At 37.0% G+C, this 27,303-nt stretch overlaps 1 protein-coding gene across 1 annotated transcript; it reads right to left on the bottom strand.

Moving 5' to 3' along the window:
- Nucleotides 1-236: 236 nt before the first annotated feature.
- Nucleotides 237-27,303, bottom strand: LOC130216719 (uncharacterized). Its single transcript, XM_056448605.1, has 8 exons — nucleotides 27,288-27,303; nucleotides 26,312-26,656; nucleotides 24,369-24,713; nucleotides 21,049-21,156; nucleotides 20,590-20,670; nucleotides 20,320-20,406; nucleotides 280-378; nucleotides 237-247 (listed from the first exon to the last, which is right to left on the bottom strand). Exons 1-8 carry the CDS (start codon nucleotides 27,301-27,303, stop codon nucleotides 237-239), a joined length of 1,092 nt encoding a protein of 363 aa, XP_056304580.1.

Here is a 27,303-nt window from a genome sequence, read left to right as displayed (position 1 = left end):
AATAATGCAATAGAATAGAACAGAAATGAATAGAATAGAATAAAATGGTTAGGTGTAAAAAAACTGCACACAGACACTTAAATATTCTCATTATGATTTCTGTAAATAGAAAATCAGCATAGAGTTGAATGGGTTCAAAGTAATCGAAACAGATATTTCACTTCACTAAATCTCTAACTATGTTTTCTAATCGGGGATGATTTATGACAACACACAAAAGGGAACCGTCACGGACATTACACAAATCCTGAAATAAAAACACAGTCAGCTCAGACTCACCAGGTGCAGCTATCTGTAAAACCAGCAGAGCTGAAGCGAAGACACTTTCAGATGCAAAGAGAACAATTCTCAGATCACCCAGCACACGCTCACCATTCACTGAAGAGTCAACAATGAAGAGATATATCACTGGATATATCACCATTACCAATGTAATTGTATGTTGTCCACATTGATATTTCTGAAGTAATACTGGGATTAAACTTACATATGTTCAGGATCAGTGTTGAAGAGGTGAGTAAAACAACACCAACTGATCCAAACAGATACGCAAATCTGCTGTGACGACCAACTGAAATACAGGAAACACACAAGCATGGATTAAAATAGTTTGGGAAATAAAACACTTACTAAACTCATGACGATCACAAATTATGATGCTTTATTATTATAATTCATATCATTAACAATATCAGCGATGGAACATTTTACATGTAAAAAAAATAATGAAGAAACCTAAATTGATCTATTAGGCTATTTTTTAATTGCAGAAGTAAAGAAAAACTGTACAAAAGCACGCACATCCCTCTTAGCTAGGTGCTCAGCCAAAAAACGCAAAAGGTGCAAATTATATAATCAACAAAGGCGGCAACACCAAAGCTCCAGAAATGCTAGTTTATTGAATTAAAAAGGCTGACACAAAGCGTGTAACGTTTCGAGCTACTCGGTTCTGCATCAGACAGTGTTCATCACAATCAGGTGCTCCTTTTTGTACACTTCCGAATCACATGATATCCTATCGCATAACAAGAAAAACTTATATATATATATATATATATATATATATATATATATATATATATATATATATATATATATATATATATATATATACACATATTTATAAATTATACAACTTAGATATATATATTAGATATTTCAAGTAAAAATACAGAAACAAACCATAATATTACATCACAAATTATGAAAAACAGAATGTACCAAGATACAACAAAATATACAACAAAATATACCCAGAAAACCTTTACCCAAACACCTTGTTAAACATTAAAGAATAATTAAAGAGTTATTAAAGAAAAGGACGAATGTCAAACTCCTCCTTTAAACCTTTTGAAGACAACGGGCTCTATTTTGACAAAGTGCAAAGCGCAGGGAGCAAAAGCATTAAGAGCGTTTCAAAATCTTTTTTTGCTAATATAAGGACGGAAAAATCCACTTTGCACCGTGGCGCATGGTCTAACAGGGTTGAGCTTATTCTCTTAATGAGTTATAGGTGTGTTTTGAGAATAAACCAATCAGAGTCTCATCTCCCATTTTCTTTAAGAGTCAGTTGCTATTTACATGGCGGACTTTGTAACTGTAAAAACTGAGCGCTTCACTAGCAATAAAACAGTTAAACAGAGCATCTGCAGCGTGAGAATGAGAGATGAGCCTCTTCATTATTTACTTTCACTTTCACTCTCGTGGATAAGGAAACGTGTTGTATACAGACATCCATTAGCCTATAAATTATTAATTTCATTTGTTAAGCGCAAAGATTTATTTCAAAACTATTTCTAAATTCAGTTCTAATTTCCAGCAAACGAATAAATAAACAATAATATTATAACAATAACAATAATATCCAAACACACATACTGTGCCCCATATGGTCTAAAACCTGACAGGTGGGCAAATCTAAGCTTGTTTTTATTCATTCATCCATTCATTTTCTTTTCGGCTTAGTCCCTTTATTAATCCGGGGTCGCCACAGCGGAATGAACCGCCAAGCTTGTTTTTAATAAAACAAATATAAATATGCATATAATAAATAATACTGCTAATAATGATAACATTACACCAAAGCAAATTGTTATGAATAAAGTGAAAAAGCCCCCCGAGATGAAGGAATGAAGGCGAGGGTTTTTATATTTATGTAGGCTAGAAAATAACCTTTTTTATAACACTTTTATACTTTAACTCTTTTTTCATCTGTAAAGATATTTGCGTATTGCTGTACATCCTGTCTGTATTAAGTAATGTGTAAGCGAGGCCACAACTAACTTACAGCTTTGAGCTGGTCTATTGAACCGTCTATTTAAGTTCCTCAAAATAGCAAAGCACCAGCAATGCGCCTCAACACGCATCCTTTTTTAGATCAGAACGCCTATGGGCGCACATATGAGCGCAAATGCATTTGCTATTTAAACAGCGTGGTGCAAAACGTCAAAGCGACTCTTGCGCCAAGCTGAAACTAGCAAACAACAATTGCGTCGCGCCTTGCGCCGGGTGTATGATAGGGCCCAATGTATCTAAAGTGAAAATCCAAAAGGCTTCACATTGTAACAGCAATTTGTTGAGATGTTTATTTGGTAAGACTTTATTTGAAGGGGGTGTTCATAAGACGGTCATAAAACCTTTATAAATCATGACATGAATATGAATGAGATTTTATGCATGCTTATAACAACTGTTATTAAGTGTCATTTGCTCAGTTCTGACAACATAAATGCAAAAAGGACATTGTTTGTCATGACAGCTTGACATTACCAAGACAACATAACTTGTCATAAATCTGTCATAAACATGATTTGGATTATAATTGTGTCATGAATGTTTCTCTGATCACGTTTTCAGTGGAACAAACTGTATTTGTCATTAAAAAGTCTCATTAATAGCGTCAATACTCTGTCAAATCCTTTTTAACAGCGTCATTCATATTTAATGACATTTTAATAACACAAAAATCAGCTTGTACCACTGTAGTTAATGATTTATGACACTGTTATAAAGTTCATAACACATTTATAATGGCTTCATAACAATCAGGATGGGTTTATGGCAAGTTTTGCTGTCTCTGTAAAGTCAGGTTATCACAATGAAGACAAAAACAAGTTGTGATGAATATGTCAAGTCATAAAAAATAATGTCATCTTTGCATTTAATTTAATCTTAGCGTGCATGCATAAAATCTCATTCACATGCATGACATGATTATAAAGGTTTCATGACAGTCTTATGAACACTCCTTCGAGTGAAGTGTTACGATTATTTTCTGTGCGCTGGGGTGAGCTCACTGCAGAAATACAGGAATAAAAAAAAGATGATGATCATTACTGTACCTGATTTATTAAATCCCCAGGTCAAATCCATAAGTGTCCACTGTATCTGCAGAAACACAACCACACTCGCCCATCCCATAGAATCTGTCCATAGAGAGGGAAGACTCGATTCATTAAATCCAAAGGACGTAGATCATTTTAGCATAAACACTCTGAGATATAAACTACCAGTCAAAAGTTTGGAAACAGACTTTTTAATGTCATAAAAGAAACCGATTCTGCTCACCAAGACTCAAAAATACAGTAAAAACTGTGAAATATTATTATCATTTTAATGATCTGTCTTCTTATTGAACGTAGCTTCAAATTTATTTTATTCCTGTGATTTAAAGCTGAATTGTCACATGTTCATTCAGAAATCTTTATAATATGAGGATTTTCTGTTCTGCTCTGATCAGTTTTTATTGGTACAAAATCACTAATAATAATAATTCTTGCTTAATTTTCAGTGCTAAAAATGTTTTGTCTTGCTTTATTATGTCATGGAAACTGTGATACACTCAAAACATGACAACGTACTTACAATTTGTTGAAACAACACAATTCTTAATTGTTTTTTGGGACAACTTAATTGTTTTATGTTCAATCCACTTAAATTTGTATAAACAATAAAGTTAACGTGTTATAGCTAACTTAAAAATGGATTTGTGCTGGGACAACATGAAGGAATTGTGCATTGTTTACAGTCTATAAATGGACTATAAAAGGAATAGATTATAAATGTTTTACATTATAAAACTATATTTTGTGTATTGTAAAAAATTAATACATTTGTAACGATACTTTTGATTGGTGTTGCATCGGTTTTCAAATTGACAACAACAACAACATAAAAAATATATAATAATAATGAAAATAATAAATGTTTCTCCTAGAGCAGATCATAATACTAGAATTTTACTAGAAGACAGGCTCATTGTGGATACGTACCCTTGTCTACATTTTTAGAGAACTTGAATTATGTACCCAGAGGTATGTATGGCAGCATTTCCTCTATAAAATGACGCCGCCGATGACTTACCAGCTGACCGCTTACAAGGGCTGCACGATATTGGAAAAAATTGACATTGCAATATTTTTTTCAATGCGATATATATTGCGATATTTAGAAATTCAGAATCGGGAGTTTTGAACTGCTCAAAAATTAAATAATCAATAATTCTATAATAATTTGGGTAATTTTTTAAGCATTTTCATAGAATATAAAAAATGTATAAGTAAAAACACTGAACAAACATTTTTATAGTTTCTTTCGGGTTGTTTATAAAAAATATGACAACTGTCAATTCAGATAAATCAAGGATCTAATATGTTATGATATTAATACTAAATGTTGTTTGTACTGTGATAAAGGTGAGCTCATTTGGTGAATGCAAAGATGACACTTCAAACACATGCAATATAGGTGATTTGGGTAGGCTAAATTTTCCATAGTGTATGTGTGTGAATGAGAGTGTATGGATGTTTCCCAGTGCTGGGTAGCAGCTGGAAGGGCATCCACTGCGTAAAACATATGCTGGATAAATGGTGGTTCATTCCACTGTCGCAACTCCAGATTAATAAAGAGACTAAGCCAAAGAGAAAATGAATGAATGATTATGCATAGAAGATGTTGACAGATGTTTGATATCTCACACATTACATACAGTATCACTGTTTTATCTGCTGCACCACTGACTGTAAAATCCTTCCACAAAGAACTAGAGCAAGTTTTTTTTTGGCTGGTGGAGGACCAAGAATGACTCTGCAGCAGCCTCACTCTTATTTATTTGGGTGCCTAAAAGTTAATAAGTGACGGGAAGCTATGCTAAGGTTGACTAGCTTAGCATATATCTTGCTGTCTGCAAATGACAGTAATTTAATTGTACCATAAAACTATAAGTGCATACAATTCGACACAACTACAGAAGCATCGTTTTAACCTTTATAACCGAACGTTAACGTTACTCTGTCAACAGTCTATTGTCTTAATTACCGCGCTAACAGAGCTAACTTACGTAAACAGAGAGCAACAGATTGCAGACGTCAATAATGCAGCGTAATGGAATAATATACCGATCAAACTCCGCTTTAGGTACGCTACAAGTTTATAAACTGCCTCTGGAACCCAGTTCAGATACTAAAATTAGTATTGTTGAAAATAAGTATTCGTAAAAACATGCTATTCGTGCTTATCCGAATACTGTATTTGGGTTCGGCTCCACCCATAATATATATGTATAATTATTATTTTTTTTTTTTGCTTTGCATCGCACCTCCTGCGATGTGACTATTGCGGATGCGCACATCGCGATTTCGATGCTGAAACGATGTATCGTGCAGCCCTACCGCTTACCTCCATAGGGATGAAATTTCTTGTGTTACCAGTTTGCCCAGTGGCTCGCGGCATACATTTGCGGACATGGGATGCAGAGCGGAGTCGATCGTGACAATCGGGTTAGAGTCCGGCAAAGAATGATTCCAGAAACCAGGTAAAACAAAAGCAGAAACATAAATTAATGAATAGACAACAGGCTGAAAACGTGGTTTACGGCTTTTCTTTTTCTAGATTGGCTTTGAATACACTATCGGTTGGGTTTAGAAAAGCGGGTCAGTCAGTCGAATGCAAGCTGGCCTGGTCAGCTGAAGTGTACTTTGCACCCTCTGGTGGATTTACGCAAGAAGAGGATGCACGAGAGAAATTTGTGTTCATCAAAAAGCGTACACAGTGGCCTGTGGTGGATTTGCAAAAACTGCGAGCAGGCGAGGAGACGAACCTCCGGTTACATATTTCACTGTGCCCAGAAATGCAGACCTGTGTACGTATTCCCAATAAGCCTTTAAAGAACATTATGCGACACTGAAGACTAAATCATGCATCAAATTCAGCTTTAAACTATGAGAATTAATGACGTTTTAAACCACATTCAATAAAAGAACAGTTATTTAATATTGCGGTAACATTTCACAGCGTCGCTCTATTTTAATGAAATAAATCAACCCAGGCTCATTCTGAAAACGTAGTCCCAAGGACATTTCTGGAGACCGCGATTTATGTAGTCGGAGGTACGTATGGCTGCATTTTGTTTTTTAAGCGAACGCTGCGGGGCGGTATGACGCTATTCCTTTTAGGCTCGCCGGCTGGCCGCTCATCTGGAGGGCTTTTCCGCCGCAACCAGTTTGTGCAGTTAGCTCGTCCTGTGCGTCGGCGGACTCGAGATGCAAGAGAGGAGCTGACCACGATGACGACGAGCGGGTTCGAGTCCGGGGAAGAGCGGTTTCAGAAATCAGGTAAGACTAAAACAGAATCCAAGAAATAAAGCAAAGAGTTTCATAACAGGGTGAGAATGTGGTAAAATCCGAAAACGTGGTAAAAAAAATAAAAAAATTAATAAAAATAAAAAAAATTGGACGAGGGCTTTTCTTTTTCCAGACGGCTTTTGTAAATTGTTGGTTGGGTTTAGGGCGGGCGGGTCGATCAGTAAAATTGGTTGGGTACGGGGAAGGAGGAGGGTGGGTCAGCCGGCCGATTGGCCAGTCGCCCAGTCAATCATTCAGCCAGTCGGACAGACAGACGTTCGTTCGACAGCGGCCTCTGGTGGGTTCACGCGAGAACAGCGCGGGCGCGAACGGCACTCACGGGACACTTCCGAATAGCCAAAAAGGCGCACACAGCGGCCTCTCGCGGATTTGCAAAAACCAAAAAACTGCAAAAATACGTACCTCCCGGGATGTATTTCGCGGACTCCAGAAACGTCCTCGGGACTACGTTTTCGGAATGAGCCTGGGTTGAAATAAATGCAGCTTTTGTGAGCAGAATAAGCTAATTATAAAAACACTAACAAATCTTACTTAAATAAATACCTTGGTGACTTTCCAGAGTGTAAATGTAAAAACAGAGCATAAAAGCATTTATCAGTATGATCCCACTGAGCCACTGCCCCTTCCGTACCAGAAGTGAATCTGAAAAAAGACATCATGTTCTCAGTATGAAGTATTTCTGTTTCTCAAAAACAATGTGAGGTCAGGGTGATGGCACATGCTTTTTCTAATATTACTGGGAAAAACATAATGAAAACATAATGAAAGCCATAATGTTAATCGTCATGGATGCATATTTACGTAATCCACCAATTAAGCCAAACTTCAGGAGGGTTAGAAGGACTGAAAAATGAACAGCATCATAAAAACATGTGCAGCAACATTGTTATATTTACACATATTTGTAACACTTGGTGAAATTTGTTTACTTGATTCATCTACAGAGCTTTGAAGACCAACATTCACAGTAAACAAAATGACAAAAAAAATCTTGTTTGTTTTTTTTTGGGACTGTTTACTGAAGTTTGTGTGCTTTAAAGCAGACATCTACAATATTATTCATAGCGCAGACCTTTTTTCATATTGATAAGTTTGTGATCGATTTGAAAATGAAAGTCAAAACTGCTTCAGTGCAAGCTAACAACATCAGTCACATCAGAACATTAATAATGTTCATTTTCCTTCGGCTTAGTCTCTTATTTTTTAGGGGTCGCCTCAGCGGAATGAACAGCCAACTATTTCATGTTTTATGCAGCGGATGGCCTTCCAACAGCTACCCAGTACTGGGAAACACCCATACACACTCATTCACACACACTAATACACTATAGACAATTTAGTTCATCCAATTCCCCGATAGCGCATGTGTTTGGACTGGGGGAAACTGGAGCACCCTGGAAGAAAACCCACGCCAACATAGGGTGAACATGCAAACTCCACACAGAAATGCCAACTGACCCAGCCAGGACTCGATCCAGAAACCTTCTTGCTGTGATGCTAACCACTGAGCCACTGAGCTGCCCCATTAGTAATGTTAAAGTGGTTTAATGTGTATTAATTTTATCAAAAGCCTTTACCATTTTGTCAGGAATGCAGTGGCTGGTATTTAAAGGCTTCTGTTAGGACATGGTATAAAGGGGGGAAAAAGAGGCATAGCACCAAACCCCACGCCTAAACCCAGCCGTCATTGGGGGATGAGCAAATTGTACTAAAATGTGTGAATGAGATCATACAAACTCGTGCTAATTATCACTAAATTAAAATGTTCTGAATTGGCGTTAGATAACGTTGAAATATCTGACATTAGTTCCACCAAAAATAAATAGCGAATACACTTAATATTGTTTTTACATGTGAAAGTTGGCTCCAAAACCTCAGGTAAATATTGTCAATGTCACACCCCTCTACAAAATTGAGGATTAAGAGCTAAACATACATCCATGATGTCGTTTTGTAATAAATAAATAAAATAAATAAGTAAATGTATATTTTGAACCTTGGAAATTTCTGAAATTTGGTTGATTTGGCACTAAATGGCTCTGCAACTTATTGACCAAAACATTTTTTTTTTTATTTCTTGATAAAGGAGATCTATAATGCCCCTTTTTACAAGATATAAAATAAGTCTCTGATGTCCCTAGAGTGTGTATGTGTTTGTGTAAAAGTTTCAGCTCAAAAAAGCACACAAATAATGTTTTATAACTCTCTGAAACTGACCCTTTAGGGCTTTGATCTTCGTTGTGGCGTTTTGGTGACTGTCGCTTTAAATGAGATCATGCTCTTTTTCAAAAGAGGGCGGAGCTACAAATGCCTGTGTGTCAGCATAGTGGCAGATTCAAAACAGAACTAATGTCCTATGCTAACGAGGGAGAGATGATGTCATTAGTAGGCAGGGCTTTCCCCCTCTGATGACACGTACAGCGGGAGGATGTCGATCAAAGTGTTTCTGCAGACTGTTTTTATCAAGACCGATTATAAACAAATAGAATTAATCAATGTTTACCATTAGAAGCTGCTTATATTCACACACTGCTGACACACAACTGTGATTAAACACCTAATAAAAGTGATTTCCGCATAATAGCTCCCCTTTAACTGCTAGAAATTAGGTTTTTCTTTCATAATTAAATATTTCTGTAAAATCTTAACTTAAGCAGAAATGATATTACATTTATCTGTATCTGACTGCCTTGACATTAAAATGGTCTCAACAGACAATTAAATACACAGTAAACAGGACCCAGAGACAGTGTTTTACTATTTTTCGTCAACGTACAGAACTTCTCTTACTGTGAAACTTACTACTTTTCCTGGTTAATATCACAGAAAGGCCGGGATAGGCCAAACCCATCCAACTTGAGAGCAGAGGAAAAACTCCAACAGCAAGAAGCACTAAATGAATGAATAAATAAAGGTAGGCAAGTAATAAATAAACAGACAGTTGAATATAATAGCTTTTTTTTTTGCTTTGTTTAAACCTATTATATTTTTTTGTTTACTTCACACTTTACACATTTTTTGGTTCTGTTAAACACAAAAATATTAAAGAATTGTGGAAACCTCTAACCACTGGCAACCATAGTATTTGTTTTTCCTACTATGGAAGTCAATAGTTACCAGTTTCCAAAAAGACTCGTCAAAATATACATTTTTAATATAAGCTCCAGCTGAAGGTTGTTGCTAGTAGGGATACAGCTGTGGATGGAAGTTAATGAGAATTATTCATAATAATTATTAAATTACCCATTAATTGTATTTTATTAATATCCACCCCAACCCTAAACCCTCCAGTAAAATAAAAACAGTAATTTTACAGAATATAATTTATAATATTCATTAAATTACCCATTAATTGTATTTTATTAATATCCACCCCAACCCTAAACCCTACAGTAAAGTCAAAACAGTAATTTTACAGAGTATAATTATAATATTCATTAAATTACCCATTAATTGTATTTTATTAATATCCACCCCAACCCTAAACCCTACAGTAAAGTCAAAACAGTAATTTTACAGAGTATAATTTATAATATTCATTAAATTACCCATTAATTGTATTTTATTAATATCCACCCCAACCCTAAACCCGACAGTAAAGTCAAAACAGTAATTTTACAGAGTATAATTTATAATATTCATTAAATTACCCATTAATTGTATTTTATTAATATCCACCCTAACCCTAAACCCTACAGTAAAGTAAAAACAGTAATTTTACAGAGTATAATTTATAATATTCATTAAATTACCCATTAATTGTATTTTATTAATATCCACCCCAACCCTAAACCCTACAGTAAAGTAAAAACAGTAATTTTACAGAGTATAATTTATAATATTCATTAAATTACCCATTAATTGTATTTTATTAATATTCACCCCAACCCTAAACCCTACAGTAAAGTCAAAACAGTAATTTTACAGAGTATAATTTATAATATTCATTAAATTACCCATTAATTGTATTTTATTAATATCCACCCCAACCCTAAACCCTACAGTAAAGTAAAAACAGTAATTTTACAGAATATAATTTATAATATTCATTAAATTACCCATTAATTGTATTTTATTAATATCCACCCTAACCCTAAACCCTACAGTAAAATAAAAACAGTAATTTTACAGAATATAATTTATAATATTCATTAAATTACCCATTAATTGTATTTTATTAATATCCACCCCAACCCTAAACCCTACAGTAAAGTAAAAACAGTAATTTTACAGAGTATAATTTATAATATTCATTAAATTACCCATTAATTGTATTTTATTAATATCCACCCCAACCCTAAACCCTACAGTAAAGTCAAAACAGTAATTTTACAGAGTATAATTTATAATATTCATTAAATTACCCATTAATTGTATTTTATTAATATCCACCCCAACCCTAAACCCTACAGTAAAGTAAAAACAGTAATTTTACAGAGTATAATTTATAATATTCATTAAATTACCCATTAATTGTATTTTATTAATATCCACCCCAACCCTAAACCCTACAGTAAAGTAAAAACAGTAATTTTACAGAGTATAATTTGTAATATTCATTAAATTACCCATTAATTGTATTTTATTAATATCCACCCCAACCCTAAACCCTACAGTAAAGTCAAAACAGTAATTTTACAGAGTATAATTTATAATATTCATTAAATTACCCATTAATTGTATTTTATTAATATCCACCCCAACCCTAAACCCTACAGTAAAGTCAAAACAGTAATTTTACAGAGTATAATTTATAATATTCATTAAATTACCCATTAATTGTATTTTATTAATATCCACCCTAACCCTAAACCCTACAGTAAAGTAAAAACAGTAATTTTACAGAGTATAATTTATAATATTCATTAAATTACCCATTAATTGTATTTTATTAATATCCACCCCAACCCTAAACCCTACAGTAAAGTAAAAACAGTAATTTTACAGAGTATAATTTATAATATTCATTAAATTACCCATTAATTGTATTTTATTAATATCCACCCCAACCCTAAACCCTACAGTAAAGTAAAAACAGTAATTTTACAGAGTATAATTTGTAATATTCATTAAATTACCCATTAATTGTATTTGAATAACATCTACACCTTCCCTAAACCAACCCTTAACCTTTCATTTGATTTTATCCTACCCCAACCCTCACAGTAATGTAAAAACAGTAACTATTGTTGTAAATTGTCACAAGAAATATGCTATATTGATGTGAGTATATGCAGCTGTATCCCTTTTAGATTTACCTGGGTGTGGAAGAAATCAAGAGTGAGTAAATTATGATGTAATTTTCATAATGTTTTTGGGTGAACTGTCCCTTTAAAAGTATAGTTACAGGTTTTATACCCTTGGGTGTAAAATGTTAGCTTCATTAAAGTAAGACAGATTCCCATTCATCAAGAGATTCGCAATTTTTCAAAGTGACAGAATTACATATTTTAAAGTCGGCTTATCCACTAACAAGGTGAACAAACTAGTCAAAATTAATGCACATTAATCAATGGATGTGATATTCCTTTCAAATAAAAGTTACCTTGTTTATCCAAATGGAGACCTCCCATAACAAACATGCCTAATATTGCCAGCATCACCTCCAAAACTCCGTTCAGTATTTGTGACTTTGGATAATTATTTCTCCAGGCATTGTCACAGTCCATCACTACAAACAGGAGGATACGTGATAAATACTTTGTGGTAACATCAGGAACATTTGTGATTTACAACATTTGAAGAGTTCAGATGCAGAAACCTCTAATGGCCCGTTTCCACTGAGTGGTACGGTTCGGTTTGGTTTGGTACGCTTTTATAGCCGTTTCCACTGTAAAAAAGCGAACCGAACCGTACCGTACCACTTTTTCGGCACCCTTTCGAAAGGGTACCAAACATGAGAAAGGGTACCAAAAGACGGAGCCACACGCGCAGCTGAACGCTATTGGTTTGCAGAGATACGTCATTCGCTTACGTAACAAGCCAGAATGAAAACAAAAAACCCGCCATGTTTGAAATACACAGCAAGAGATTATAGCGGAATTATTTATACATATAATAACGAGCCATGGTCGACCCGGGCTCAAACAAACCTTGTCGTCATCTTGATGGACAGCCACAAATCCAAGAAGAAGAGCAGATTTACTCTGTGCCCCGTAGTTTTTTACGAGCCAGTCTGAAGCGCGAGCGGTTTCGCTTTCTTGCTAGCGCACGCGCGTCTAACATTATATCTGAAATAACAAACTTCTTGAGCTGATGATAATAACCTGCGCTTGATTATTGACGTGCTTTTGAAACCCGATCCTGTCAGACACTGACAAACGCGAGAGTGAAGCGTGAAGAAACAAAGGAGAAGCCGGAAAAAAGGAGCACATTATTTTTCAGCAAACATGAACAAAATGCCATGTATAACTAACTTATTATCTTCACCTTTTGGACTAATATGAACTCAGAATGACGGAATTACTGTCTAACAGAGGCTACATGTGCTGCTGAAGATTACAGACACAGATGAGAGGTTTACACTGACTGTGGGCTATATTTTCTGTTATTTTGAACCTAAATACGGGTGAAATGTCTGCTATATGTAGTTCTTCTGTAATTGATAACATATCGGAGACTGTAAGGGGCTGTATGTGTTTATATATGTTCATTTATTTAGTTATTTAATATAATTACAGACGTTACAGTAGGCTGTTTCGCACTGTCATTGATCTGCAGTTATAATCAACACATTTTAATTGAAAAGTTAGTAATAAACATTTCTACACAAGTATTTATGTGTATGAAGCATCTGTGTTGTGAGAAGTGCTTCTCATATGATATGTGAGTGACCCGTACAGCTTTATTGTAGACATTTCCTCCAGCGAGAATGACGTCGACTGAAACTTTCTGTCATACAACACGCCCACCAAAAGGGTACCCTTGTTAGTGGAAACGCAAGCCTGATAAAGGTGACCCGTACCAAACCGAACCGTACCGTACCAAACCAGTCAGTGGAAACGAGCCATTATACGTCTGTGATTTTCTCTTAAAATTAGCATTTTTCTGAGCCTCATTTCAAGGCAATGAAAATAACGTTTTTGTCACTTTAAAAGTAAAAATACTGAGCCTACACACTGGAGTCTGAGAAAAATGCAAATGTTAGAAGGAAATATTAAACAGCATTTAGGGTTTTTTGCATCTAAACTCTTCATTTGTTGCCAGATTTGAACCCAGAACACTGCTACATGCACTGATGTAACTTTTTAACAAATGTGACAATGCTAATGTTTGACCAGTCCCTGCTATTTAGCTAAATAACATAAAATGTTTGCTAATGTCACTTGAAACAAAAGAATAAAAGAGGGATACTTACTACCCCATAACAGAAACACCAGAAGCAGTAAAGCAAAGGAAACTCCTACTGAGACGACGATGAAAACTGTAGATTGCCAACTTTGATCCAGAGCATATCTGAAAAAAAGAACTACGAAAAGAAAGAAGAAATGAACCCCAGAGATGCACAGATGTATGCTTGATCTCGTTTTAAAGATGACAGATGCCAGATTGTGGCATTCAACAGGTTAAATGAAACACAGAAGTTATATGCCTTTATGCTTATTAAAATAATTAAACAATGAACGTATATGTCAACAGAATACATGAAATGTGTGTTTACAAAACGTGTTTTAGCCTATAACTGACACTAAAAACAAATTATACTGTAAATTTTAAGTTGATATCTCAAAAAAAACAAAGATTTTGTTTGGTCGCAGTACCAAACATGACCACCAGGTGACATTTAGTTTCTATTGATGAACATATAGAGGGCGCGCCGTATGTTTTGAGGAATTGGAACCATATTTGTTCATACTTTTGACAATATTTGTAAAGTAGACATGAAGTTCTGTTTAATTGTATTTGATTTGAACTTTCTTTTGTCTCTAACTGTGCGTTCACTCCGAAGGTGGCAAGTGTGTTGAAGTTTGCTCTGGCCACCCTGGCGACAAAGCTGTCTGCCAAAATTTGCTACATTGATCTCGTATTTAAAGGGGCCGTTGCACCATATCAGTTACATTCCCGCATTAAAAACATGCTTTCTAGCGTGAAAATGTTGGGCACTTTATCAAATTTACCCAATATGTCTGAAATATTCTGAAGTCGTTATAGTTAGCATGAGATTCACGCTTTTTAAAGAAAAAAAGTAGGTAACATTGATGCACATCGGTAACTCGCCAGTAACTTTAAAAAAAAAATGTATGTTCCTGTAAGAAAACATAAATAATTGGAAATCTGGCAACCACAATAATCAAACCCTTGGGAATAACTGTGGTTGGAACCAAACTTCACAGGACTCTCAAGCAGTGGACTTCAGCATTCTGATTGCTTGCAGTGTTGCAAGATGTAGCTGACTGATTCCAGCCCAAAACATATCCTAAACGCGCCGAAATGCCAAAACAACCACCCAGAAATCTGGAGTCTGTCATTAGCATTTCTAAATTTGAGGAAGCGGAAGAGGGGGGGGGGGGGGGGGTTGTTTGATGACATCTCTTTGGGAGATCATAATAGTTCATAAGTGAAGACCTGGGGGGAGGTTGGATGGGTATTTGGTTCTGTGGAGAAAAGGCACCCAATCTGGCAACACTGACTGCTTGCCGCTGAACCGCGTCACAGCTCATTAACATAAATATGACTTGATTTCAACTCTCCTCGATGCCCACACTGGCAAAGGCGTGCCGTGCCATTCCTCACCGCTTATCGCCACCGGCTCCCATTGAAAATGGATGACTTCCATCTACTTCGACGCTCTTGCCACTTTTGGTGTAAACGCACAGTAATAAACGTCTAAACAAAATTTTACATTTGAATTGCTGTAGCAAAGTAATGCCTTACGACTCTGATGTGCATACTTGTTGCAAATTAGAAAATAGCTGTTGCTCAGTAACATCTATCAATCACCAGACCTGGAAACCAGACATTTTAAGCTTTCAAATGATTTATAGATGATATATATATATATATATATATATATATAAACTGAGGCTACAATTCACACAGGCTCACCAAAACTGGACAATAGAAGATTGGAGAAACGTTGCCTGGTCTGATGAGTCTCCATTTCTGCTGTGACATTCAGATGGTCGGGTCAGAATTTGGCATCAACAACATGAAAGCATGGATCCATCCTGCCTTGTATCAACAGTTCAGGTGCGGGGGATATTTTCTTGGCACATTTTAGGCTCATTTGTACCAATTGAGCATCGTGTCAACGCCACAGCCTACCTGAGTATTGTTGCTGACGATGTCCATCCCTTTATGACCACAGTGTCTCCATTTTAGATTAGATTAGATTCAACTTTATTGTCATTACACAAGTACAAGGCAACGAAATGCAGTTTAGGTCTAACCAGCAGTGCAATAGCAGCAAGTGCAGGATACAGGTATAAGTTATAAAGTGCAGTTATAGAAAAACTATGGTGATATTTACAGATGGATGTACTATCAACATTATATACAGGTTGTATTAGCTATAAACAGAGATTTGCATAAATGAATATATATGTACATGATGCTATTAATAATCAGGAGTGGCAGATAGATAAACATAATTCTACCGCTTCTGATGTCTACTTATAGCAGGAGAACACACCATGTCATAAAGCGTGAATCATCTCAGACTGGTTTCTTGAAAATGACAATGAGTTCACTGTACTCAAATGGCTTCCACAGTCCCCAGTTCTCAATTCAATAGAGCACCTTTGGGATGTGGTGGAACAGGAGTTTGGCATCATGGCTGTGCAGCCGACAAATCAGCAGCAACTGTGTGAAAAATCTCTGAGGAATATTTCCAGTACCTTGTTGAATCTGTGCCACAGAGGATTAAGGCAGTTCTGAAGGCAAAAGGGGGTCCAACCCGGTACTAGTAAGGTGTGCCTAATAAAGTGGCCGGTGAGTGTATATGACATATATAAAATATATATTCAGAAGTCTTGGACCTTTCCAACAATATACAGTTTGTCATGACTGGATTAGGATTTATTTTTATATATTTACTTTATTAAACTTTTTTCCATATAAACTCTATAATTGTGTAGTCTATAGTTTGTGTATTTTATAATAATGATAATAATGGTTATGGTGTAAAAAACTTGTGTTCTTCAGAGAAAGTAACTTCCTGTGTCCTGTGAAAATAACTTTCGAAAAAGCATTGATGCAAAATACTGCATAAACTGTAAGACGTTAATAATATGATCACGAACATGAGTGTTTTTGCACTCGTATAATATATGTGTGATGATACTTGTCTTTATTTACTGTGTTGAATTTGTTACTTTAATGTGTTATAATAAAAAAAGAGACAAGTATTTAACTATATGCAAAGTAGTAGTAGATTTTACACAGTCTAAGGGCTGGGACACACCAAGCTGATGCCAAACAACATGTGCTGATGAAAACCAACTATGTGGTCGCCTCACATCTGCTTCCATCTGGACCAAAAAACTACACGTGCACACACCAAACAGACACGAGCCGACTGACCTAAGAGTGTAACAGTAAAGCAGCACTAAATGTGCTGGTGAAATATATGTTCTTACCTTGATAAATCACACCAGTAAACACAATGTACTCCAAAAAACTCCAAACCCCGTAATTCATCCACTGACTGATGACTGTAAAAGATCAAATTTGCAATGTCAATAATACTAATAACAATTCAACACTAAGTAAAAAAAAAACAAAAAGCCTTTTGTGTCAGACTGATCCTGAAAACATGCTCTCAGCCAGTCAGCTGAAAGGGGCTTGTCTAACAACTATAATTAGGATGACAAAAGGGGCAGAGTCTTGTCGGGTTATGGTGCGTTCAGATATAAACACTGTTTGCATAGGGTGAACAAACTCCGGGGTAAAGCTAAAATATGCGCTGCCCTTTAATGCATTTAAAAAGATTTGCGACCGACCAAGAAGAGGTTTTAACAAAAGCACCGCCTATCAACAAACGTCTATTATATTCAACACGCACATTAAATTATTTTATTAAACTTACCCACTGATCTACACTACCGGTCAAAAGTTTGGGGTCAGTTTATTTATTTTTGATTATTATTAGTTTTATTTAAAAATCTAATTAAAATTATTCTGTTCATCAAGACGGCATTTATTAAATATTAAAAAAATGTTACATACTTATTTATTAAATATTTATTTATTACTGACTGTATGCAGTTTCAAATGAAATTATTACTCCTTGTTGCTTTTATTACTATTAACAATTATAACTTTATTACTCTTAATAAGAGTGATTTTTGAAGGATCGTGTGACTCTGAAGACAGAAGTAATAAAGCTGAAAATTCATTATCACGGACGCAGCCCTCACTATTCTGCCACCCTAGGTGGCCGCCTAGGTCGCCACTGGACGCGCCGGCCCTGAGAATATGAAATCATTCTCTTTTTCACGAGGCCAATCGAAAACCAAACTTGTAATTCGGCAATAAATATTTGACCTGTAAAATATAAAACTCCAAACGATTGCCTAAACAAGATTACTCCACTATAGGCTAGACTACGTTACGTTAACTATCAGTTTCATTTAATGCGGAAAACAAATTAAACCAGAATAATATATAATACCCCTCTCGTAGTACTCATGTGTTGTTTTATTACTCCTGTCCTTGACCAGCAAATCAGAATAGTCCGCTGGCCAGCACTTTTGGTTTGGTTTTCAGAGCAGCTACGAACTCCAGTAATAAACAGCTCTCATCAGTGCAACGTGCGGGGTTGGACAGTTCCATTTTTGTGCGGAGGGGGACTTTAAATTTGATTGACAAACTTACATTAGCTAAAGTGTTGTGTTAATCATCAACATTAAATTACATTCATATTCTGCCTTACACCTGTTACATGTTTTCAATGCATTTTTTTTTTTTTGCTGCTATCTCCGTGGTCTCTGGCCTGGGGGAGGCTAACCCTTCCCCAGCCCTCCACAAGCTCCACCTATGACCGTTTGACAAAATTTACTTAGTGCACCTATTAATGAACCATTTATACACAAACTGAAAACACAACCCCAAATCAGAAAAAGTTGGGACAGTTTGGAAATCAAATAAAAAAAGTAGTGATTTCTAAATTTAATTTGACTTCATTGCAGATAATACAACAGCACATTATTTAATGTGTTCCTCATGATTTTTATAGTTTTTTTTTTTTCCAATATAATCACGTATTCCAGTTTTGGTTCTAGCAACACATTTCAAGTTACAACAGTAAAGCATTTACCACTTTGTAATGCCTGTTCACATCACTTAAAAGACGTTTAGGGACTGACGACACCAAGTGATGAAGTGTTTCAGGTGTAAATGTGTCCCATTCTTCCTACAAACAAGTCTTAAGGTGGGCACCAGTACGGGGTCTTCATTGACACATTTTGTGCTTCAAAACGCACCACACATTCTCTATTGGAGACAGGTCGGGACTGCAGGCAGGCCAGTCAAGAACATGTATTCTCTTCCTCCGCAGCAGGACTTTGTAATGTGTGCAGAATGTGGTTTTGCATTGTCTTGTTGAAATATCCATGGGCGTCCCTGGAAAAGAAGGCAGTATATTGTGCTCCAAAATCTCCAAGTACTTTTCAGCATTAATGGTGCATCACAGAAGTGCAAGTTACCTTTGCCAAGGGCACTGACACAACCTCATATGACAGAGCCTGGCTTTTGGACTTGATGCTGGTAACAGTCTGGATGATCCTTTTCTTCTTTGGTCCAGAGCAAACGACGTCCATTTCTCCCAAAAAATACCTGAAATATTGATTCCTCTGACCACAGTACATGTTTCCACTGTGTGATGGCTCATCCCAGATGCCTTTGAGCCCAGAGAAGTCGACAACGCTTCTGGACACTGTTAACATAGGGCTTCCTTTTGGCACAGTACAGTTTTAACTGGCATTTGTGGACATAACTATGTATTGTGGTACTTGATAAAGGTTTGCTGCAGTAGTCCTGAGCCCATGTGGTGATATGGCTTATAGATGAATGAGGATTCTTGATGTAGCGCCACCTGAGGGATCGGAGATCACGGTTATTCAGCTTAGACTTGCCCTCTTGTCCTTTACTCCCTGAAATTTCTTCAGATTCCTTGAATCTTTTAATGATGTTCAGCACTGTTGAAGGTGAAATATCTTTCTTTGAGGAACACTTTTTAAACATTTCAATCATTTTCTCATGTATTTGTGGTCAAACTGGTGATCCTCGGCCCATCTTTGCTCCTAAAGGACTAGACCTTTCATGGATGCTGCTTTTGTACCAAATCATAGTTACAATCACCTGTTAACATCACCTGTTTCAAATCACATCATTATTTCACCATTTTACCTGACTACTAGACTATACTGCTCCTGTCACAACTGTTTTTGAAATGTGTTGCAGGTCTGAATGACAGGAGAGGATGTATCTTTACAAATGAACTGAAGTTGACCAGATAAAACATGACATATTTTGTGTTCATATCATCTGCAGTGAAATACAAGTCAAAGTCAATTTAGAAATCACTACTTTCTTTTTTAATTTGCGTTTTCCATACTGGCCCAACTGTTTCTGATTTAGACTTGTACATATAAAGTTGGAAATAATGATACGCCTAACTAAATTACAGATGGTCAACATATGACAGAGGGAAGCAATACTTGCCACTAATTTAAAATACCTTGAGATCCGTATGGTCCGGCTCTAAACAGCATGTTAGGTCTCAGTAAAAACAGAGCAGAACAAGCAACAGTCTCATGCCCAAAACCTGAAACAAAAACAGACTTCAACACTCCAGTAAAGCCTCAATTCAGAGCCTCAGCTTCTCTGTAGGAAACACTGAGATGACCAGAGTAATCGTGTTTCCATCAAACCTCAAAATTAAAAATACGTCTAATGTAAACATTCATTTATTGAACTTGGGATTTACAAACAAGACTGAAATCCTCACCTCCAGAAAGACCCCAGAGAATGACAGCAGCGAACATCATGATGTTTGGAAGTAAGATGAGGCACATCTGAAGACACTTGACTATAGGAAAAAGACAAAATATCAGTTTTTTACTTAAAATTTCATATCTAAACACTGTAAACACTGTATATTTGACATATATTTTTATTCCAATTATAATTTAACCTCCTTTTCAAATGCACAGGTGTTTGTTTTGGTTGACAACATTTAAACTCCAATTTAAATAAAGACTCTGACTCTAGACACTGAATGCTTCATGCTTTCTCGAAATCAGTGGTCAGATCTATTACAGTTATTTACCGTATTTTACACATGGAAACTTTGTTAATAATTGACCAGGTTTTCACTGTAGATCATACAATTTTTATCATTACAAGCATGGTCATTTTTGCAGTGTATATATGCAATAATAAATGAACATTGTCCTCCAGTGATTACCTGTGCAGTTAGATTGTGATCTGCAATAGATGAGAAAGCAGAGCAGCAGAGCAGATCCAGACGCAGCGACACACAGAAACAAGATCAGTGTGTGGAAATCAGACAAACCTGAGGGACACATTTGTACATACATTAACAACGTCATTGTCTAAGTCAACAAAACATGAACAATTTAAGGTCTTTGCACACTAAAGTCTGAAATTTTCGTCTGAGTTTTTTTTTAAATTCATATGCGTCACATTGTCTTCATGCAGACAAAGCCGTTTCGATTTTTTTTATGACGGACGAAAGTTTCAGAAGCAGTGTGTCAATACGATTAACACAAACTTTATTTATTTATTTATTTATTTATTTATTTATTTATTTATTTATTTATTTATTTATTTATTTTAATGTGCGAAAATTACGAACACAAATTTCAGATTCGGTGTGCAACAACCTTTACTCTTATTGGTTTTAAACAATGTATCAAGGTTTGGAGCAGGGCTATTAGTCATTTAGGGGGGCTATCAGTACTTTAAGGTGGGGCTATAAGTATTTTAGGGTGTGGCTACCAGTCATTTAGGGTGGGGCTATCAGTCATTTAGGGTGGAGCTTTCAGGGCTGGGCTACCAGTCATTTAGGGCAGAGCTATCAGTGCTTCAGGGCTGGGCTATCGATCATTTAGGGCAGAGCTATCAGTGCTTCAGGGCTGGGCTATTGATCATTTTGGGCGGGGCTGTCCATCCCTTAGGGCAGAGCCATCAGTCATTTAGGGCCGAGCTATCATTTCCTTAGGGCAGGACTTTCACTCTTTTAGGGCGGGGCTATCAGTCATTTAAAGGTGGGCTACCCATATTTAGGGCGGGGCTATCAGTCCTTTAGGGTGGGGCTATCTGTCCTTTAGGACGGGGCTATTAGTCACTTAGGGCGGGCCTATCAGTGATTTCGTGAAGGGCTAGGGCGAGGCTATCAGTCATTTAGGACAAGAGGTGCGTTCGACTTCTTGCAGCACTGTGCAGATCAATCGAAATCTGTCTTAAAGCGGTGCATGCTGGTTAAAAATTTTGTCCGGATTGATGCTGTGCGGATGCCACATGACTGTCAAAGTACTGCGACAGCGCTTCGAGATCAGACGACTGATTCAGCCAGTGCAGCATCTGAAGAGCGACTGCAGGAGCTGCGATGACGACACCGATATTACACTATTGCCCGAGTTCACCGCATGACAACAACCACATGTGTTTTGGGTTTATTATTGGACAAATTCTGATTCACAAATTTCAAAACAAACAAGTAACTTTTTAAACCATCTCTATCTAGTATACTGAACATCATGCTTATTAAATATTTCACTGCAGTATCATCTTTCGTTAAATAGTTTGTTTATAAAGGCTAGATTGTTAACACAGGTTTATTTTCTACCTTTTTATACAGACTATTTACAGCATTCAGCTCCGTGAACGATTTAGATTCTATATTTTAGTGAATAACCTAAATATTAACACAAATAAGTCTTACAGACTTGTAATAAAATAATTATCATCATTGATCCTGACACCCCTAAAGGTTTCTTAACAAATTAAGTTAAAGAACTATTTTATTAAATAATTATAAAATGATTTATATGATTATAAAATACATGATTTTTTTCCCTGTCTAGCCGTTTATGCACAAGTTTTGAAAGTGACATTGAGGTATCTGCTCTTTCTGGGAAACTTCTACTGAAAGTGTAGCGCACTTATTTTAGGAATGTCCTTTTGTTCAATCTTTTTGGATTAAAGTGCTTTTTTGAAAATGCTTTTGTAACAGAGGCCAGCTAGTAAGTGCTGTGCAGGTAAACCTCACTCTTCTGACCTCTAAAGGTGCTCTAGCGACATACGCTAGGAGCCATGGTCCTCCTTGCTTGAGCAACCGACTCCCAGGTGGAAGGTCATCGGTTCGATCCCAGCCCGGAGCGGGTTGGGTGGTGTAGGACCGCCGGGGTTGCATTGGTGCAGTGACCCGGATGGGAGTGAGATTTAGGGGGGTGAGTGTAATGGAGGCCAGCTAGTAAGTGGTCTTTAGCCTCCTTGCTAGAGCAACCGACTCCATTGCGGAAAGGTCGCCGGTTCGATCCCAGCTCAGAGCGAGCGGGTTGGGTGGTGTAGGACCGGCGGGGTTACACTTTCATTATCCAAAATAATCGTAATCATTGTTTAAAACTTAATCAAAACACCTTGTGTTGGGTTTTACACTAATAGCTATTGAAAAGTTTTATATCTATACATGTAAACCCCTTTTTAGCATATTCAAACAAGACGTATTCGCCTAGAGTGATGTTTAAACTCCTAGAATTTGTGCTTATGGCTTTGTATTTAATAGGCCTATTCGTTTTTGTTTATATTACCCTCTCGTTTCCCCTTATTTCTCTCATGCGTTTGTTATACGTTTAATTCATAATTCCCTTATTATTTAAATATGAACTATAGTTTGTAGAGACTGTATTCTGTTTTATTTGTACTGTAAATCTTTTGTTGTCATTAATAAAAAAATAAATAAAATGACGATGACGTCATGTGATCGATCATCATGACTGCCACAACTTAAAGCCCCGAAATGCAGCTGTACGGCTTGATGGCTCCATTTTCAACTCTGCCCCCGCCTGCGCTCGGCTAATCTCACTAATTACCGGCTGCAGCCATGCTTCATGTCGAAAGCACCTATCTAGGGCTATCTTTCATTTAGGAAGGGGCTATCAGTGCTTCAGGAATGGACTATCAGCCCTTTAGGGCTGGGCTATCCATCCTTTAGAATGGCGCTCTCAGTCCTGTAGAGTATGGCTATCCGTCATTTAGGGCGGGGCTATCCATCATTTAGGGCGGGGCTATCCATCATTTAGTGCTGGGCAATCAGTCATTTAGGGTTGGGCTATCAGTACTTTAGGGCGGGGCTATCAGTCTGTTAAGACAGGGCTAATTGTGTCTTGTCTAATTCTGCCCTGCTTTCATCCATTCGTCAATCTTCCTCCATTTTGTTAGCCACTTCCAATTATCTAATTATCAAGTATCAAATCACATCCAATTGATTATGTCATGATATTGGAAATAGGATAATCTTAACTTTCATTTCATGTAGACATCAACAACAAGCTTGTGGCCCCCCTGCAATACCATTACAGCCCACTGAGGGCCACAAGCTTGTTGTTGAAGTCTACATGAAATGAAATTTTCATGTAGATTAATCAAAAGTTGATCCTCTTTCCAATATCATGACATTATCAATTGAATGTGATTTCATACTTGATAATTAGATTATTGAAAGCCTAAATCCACTGGTGTAGATGTATAGAGTTGACTCACTGTGTGTTTTTATAATGACAGTGGTGTTTGCTGAAACTCCTCCAGTCTTGACGAGACATATGTAAACTCCTGCGTCTTCAGTTCTGATGCTCCTCAGTCTGACAGAGAAGTTTCCTTTCAGGATTTCAGAGGAGAAAAACTCCACGCGCTCTCTGTACTGCTCATCTCCAGAAATCAGTGCGTTCTTCTCAAAAAGCAGAAGCTGGAGGTCTTTATCTGTTTTTCTCCATGAGACCTGTTCAATCTCTTCAGGAGGGACGTGAGACTTTACAGCGCAGCTGAGAGTGACGTCTTCACCCACAGATGCAGAAACTGGACCGGCAGATCCTGACACACTCAAATACTCTGAAAGGAGATTTCAACATTGGAAAAAAATTTACAACTGAAACTAATATCTTCACAGTATGATCATAAAGGGCTGTGCAACATTACAATATTGTATGGACAAAATAAGTCTATTGTTTCATGTTATGCTCTATTGTTTATTTCGTGGTGTCACAAAATACATTGTTTACAGTAATACTTCTTCATAATTCATATGTGTGCAATAATACACCATCACAGGAATGCAGAACAGCATTCTGAGAAAGTTGTAATCTTGAAAGTACAGTTTAAAATTAGCCAGCCTGCACAAAAACAGTACTATTATTGCGACATTATTGCAATACTTTTTGTTTTTGTGTGGTGTGATTGGCTGTTCGGTGTGCTCGCGTGCCGTGTGATTGGGTGTTCGCTGCACTCGTGTTGTGTGATTGGGTGTTCGCTGCACTCGTGTTATGTGATTGGGTGTTCCCTGCACTCGTGTTGTGTGATTGGCTGTTCACTTCTCTTGTGTGTTGTGTGATTGGGTGTTTGCTGCACTCGTGTTGTGTGATTGGCTGTTCGCTGCACTCGTGTTGTGTGATTGGCTGTTCAATTCACTTGTGTGTTGTGTGATTGGGTGTTCGCTGCACTCGTGTTGTGTGATTGGCTGTTCGCTGCACTCGTGTTGTGTGATTGGCTGTTCTCTTCACTTGTGTGTCGTGTGATTGGCTGTTCTCTTCACTTGTGTGTCGTGTGATTGGCTGTTCTCTTCACTTGTGTGTCGTGTGATTGGCTGTTCGCTGCACCCGTGTTGTGTGATTGGCTGTTCACTTCCTTTGTGTGTTGTGTGGTTGGCTGTTCACTTCACTTGTGTGTTGTGTGATTGGCTGTTCGCTTCACTTATGTGTCGTGTGATTGGCTGTTCTCCTCACTTCTGTGTCGTGTGATTGGCTGTTCGCTGCACCGGTGTTGTGTGATTGGCTGTTCGCTTCACTTATGTGTCGTGTGATTGGCTGTTCGCGGCACCCGTGTTGTGTGATTGGCTCTTCGCTTCACTTATGTGTCGTATGATTGGCTGTTCTCTTCAACTGTTTGTCGTGTGATTGGCTGTTTGTTGTGCTTGTGTGTCACATGATTGGCTGTTCACTGCACTTGTGTTGTATGATTGGCTGTTCCCTGTGCTCGCATGTTGTGTGTTCGGCTGTTCGCTGCACTTGTGTGTTTGGCTGTTCGCTGCACTCATGTTGTGTGACTGGCTGTTTGCTGCACTCGTGCTGTGTGATTGGCTATTCGCTTCACTTGTGTGTCATGTGATTCACTGTTAGTTGTGCTTGTGTCACATGATCGGCTGTTCGCTGCGCTCATGTGTTGTGTGATTGGCTGTCGCTGCAACCTTGTGTTGTGATTGGCTGTTTGCTGTACTCGTGTTGTGATTGGCTGTTCGCTGCACTTGTGTCATATGATTGGCTGTTCGTTGTGCTCGCGTGTTGTGTGTTATGATCTGCTCCCATAATGTAATTCAAAATCATAAATAATCGAGGAAAAATTCATAATATATAAATCACAAAATAAGTAAAACTACTAATTTAAGGACATTCTTACAGTGTAGTTCATAATAACCTATCATCAACCATACTCACCAACGACTTTAATTTCAACCAGAGTTTCACCAGCATCCTGCTGACTGTACACTTTGCATCTGTACAGCCCTTTATCTTCAACTCTCAGATCATCCAGACGGAGAGAGTAAACTCCATGCTGAATCTCCTCAGTAATGAAATGAGCTCTTTGATGATAATCCTGATGCTGCTCCTCTGCTCGACTTTTACCATGGATGAACAGATGAACCAGATTATTTGAGTCTGCTCGTCTCCATTCCACCTTCAGACCCTCCGCTGGTAAAAGTTCAGAAGCAAAACAGGGCAAAACCACTGAAGATCCCAGAGGAGCGACAAGAGGACTAGAGGAACCCAGCACAGCGAATCCTGCAGAGATAAAGAAAAAAGTAAAAATAAATATCCATATACAGGTCAAGTCAGAATTATTAACCTCCTGTTTTTTCCCCCAACTTCTGTTTAACAGAGAGATTTTTTCAACACATTTCTAAACATAATAGCTTTAATAACTGATTTATTTTATATTTGCCATGATGACAGCACATACTATTTGACTAGATATTTCTCAGGATTCTAGTATTCAGCTTAAAGTAGGACTCCACAATATATATTGTTTAAGCATCGATATCGCAATCCCTGCATGCACAACAGTCACATCGCAAGATATGCAATGCTGAGTCGGAATTAAGAGTTGACCTGGAGCTAGAGAACACACGTGATTTGTAGAGTCACTACTGCGTTAACCTATAATAGAGTGAAAATGTTTTATTTACATGTGTTTTTGAGGCCCGTGACTGCGTTTCAAGAGAGTTTAAAACATTTGGGCTCAAAAAATGATGATATTTGAGGTGTAACAAAAAATTAATCACATTGAATTATTTATACTAAATTTTATACAATTTAGGGATTTTTTTTTTTTTAAATTTGAATGTTTGTTGTTTCTAATGTTGTTTAATTAAATATCTACATTTCAAATTGAAAATAAGATTACTTTACTCACCCAACTGGCAGATCAT

This window comes from Danio aesculapii, chromosome 3, assembly GCF_903798145.1.
Source record: "Danio aesculapii chromosome 3, fDanAes4.1, whole genome shotgun sequence".
Classification (NCBI taxonomy): domain Eukaryota; kingdom Metazoa; phylum Chordata; class Actinopteri; order Cypriniformes; family Danionidae; genus Danio; species Danio aesculapii.
Note: the sequence above shows the minus strand (reverse complement) of the source record. Positions and strands in the feature narration are given on the sequence as shown.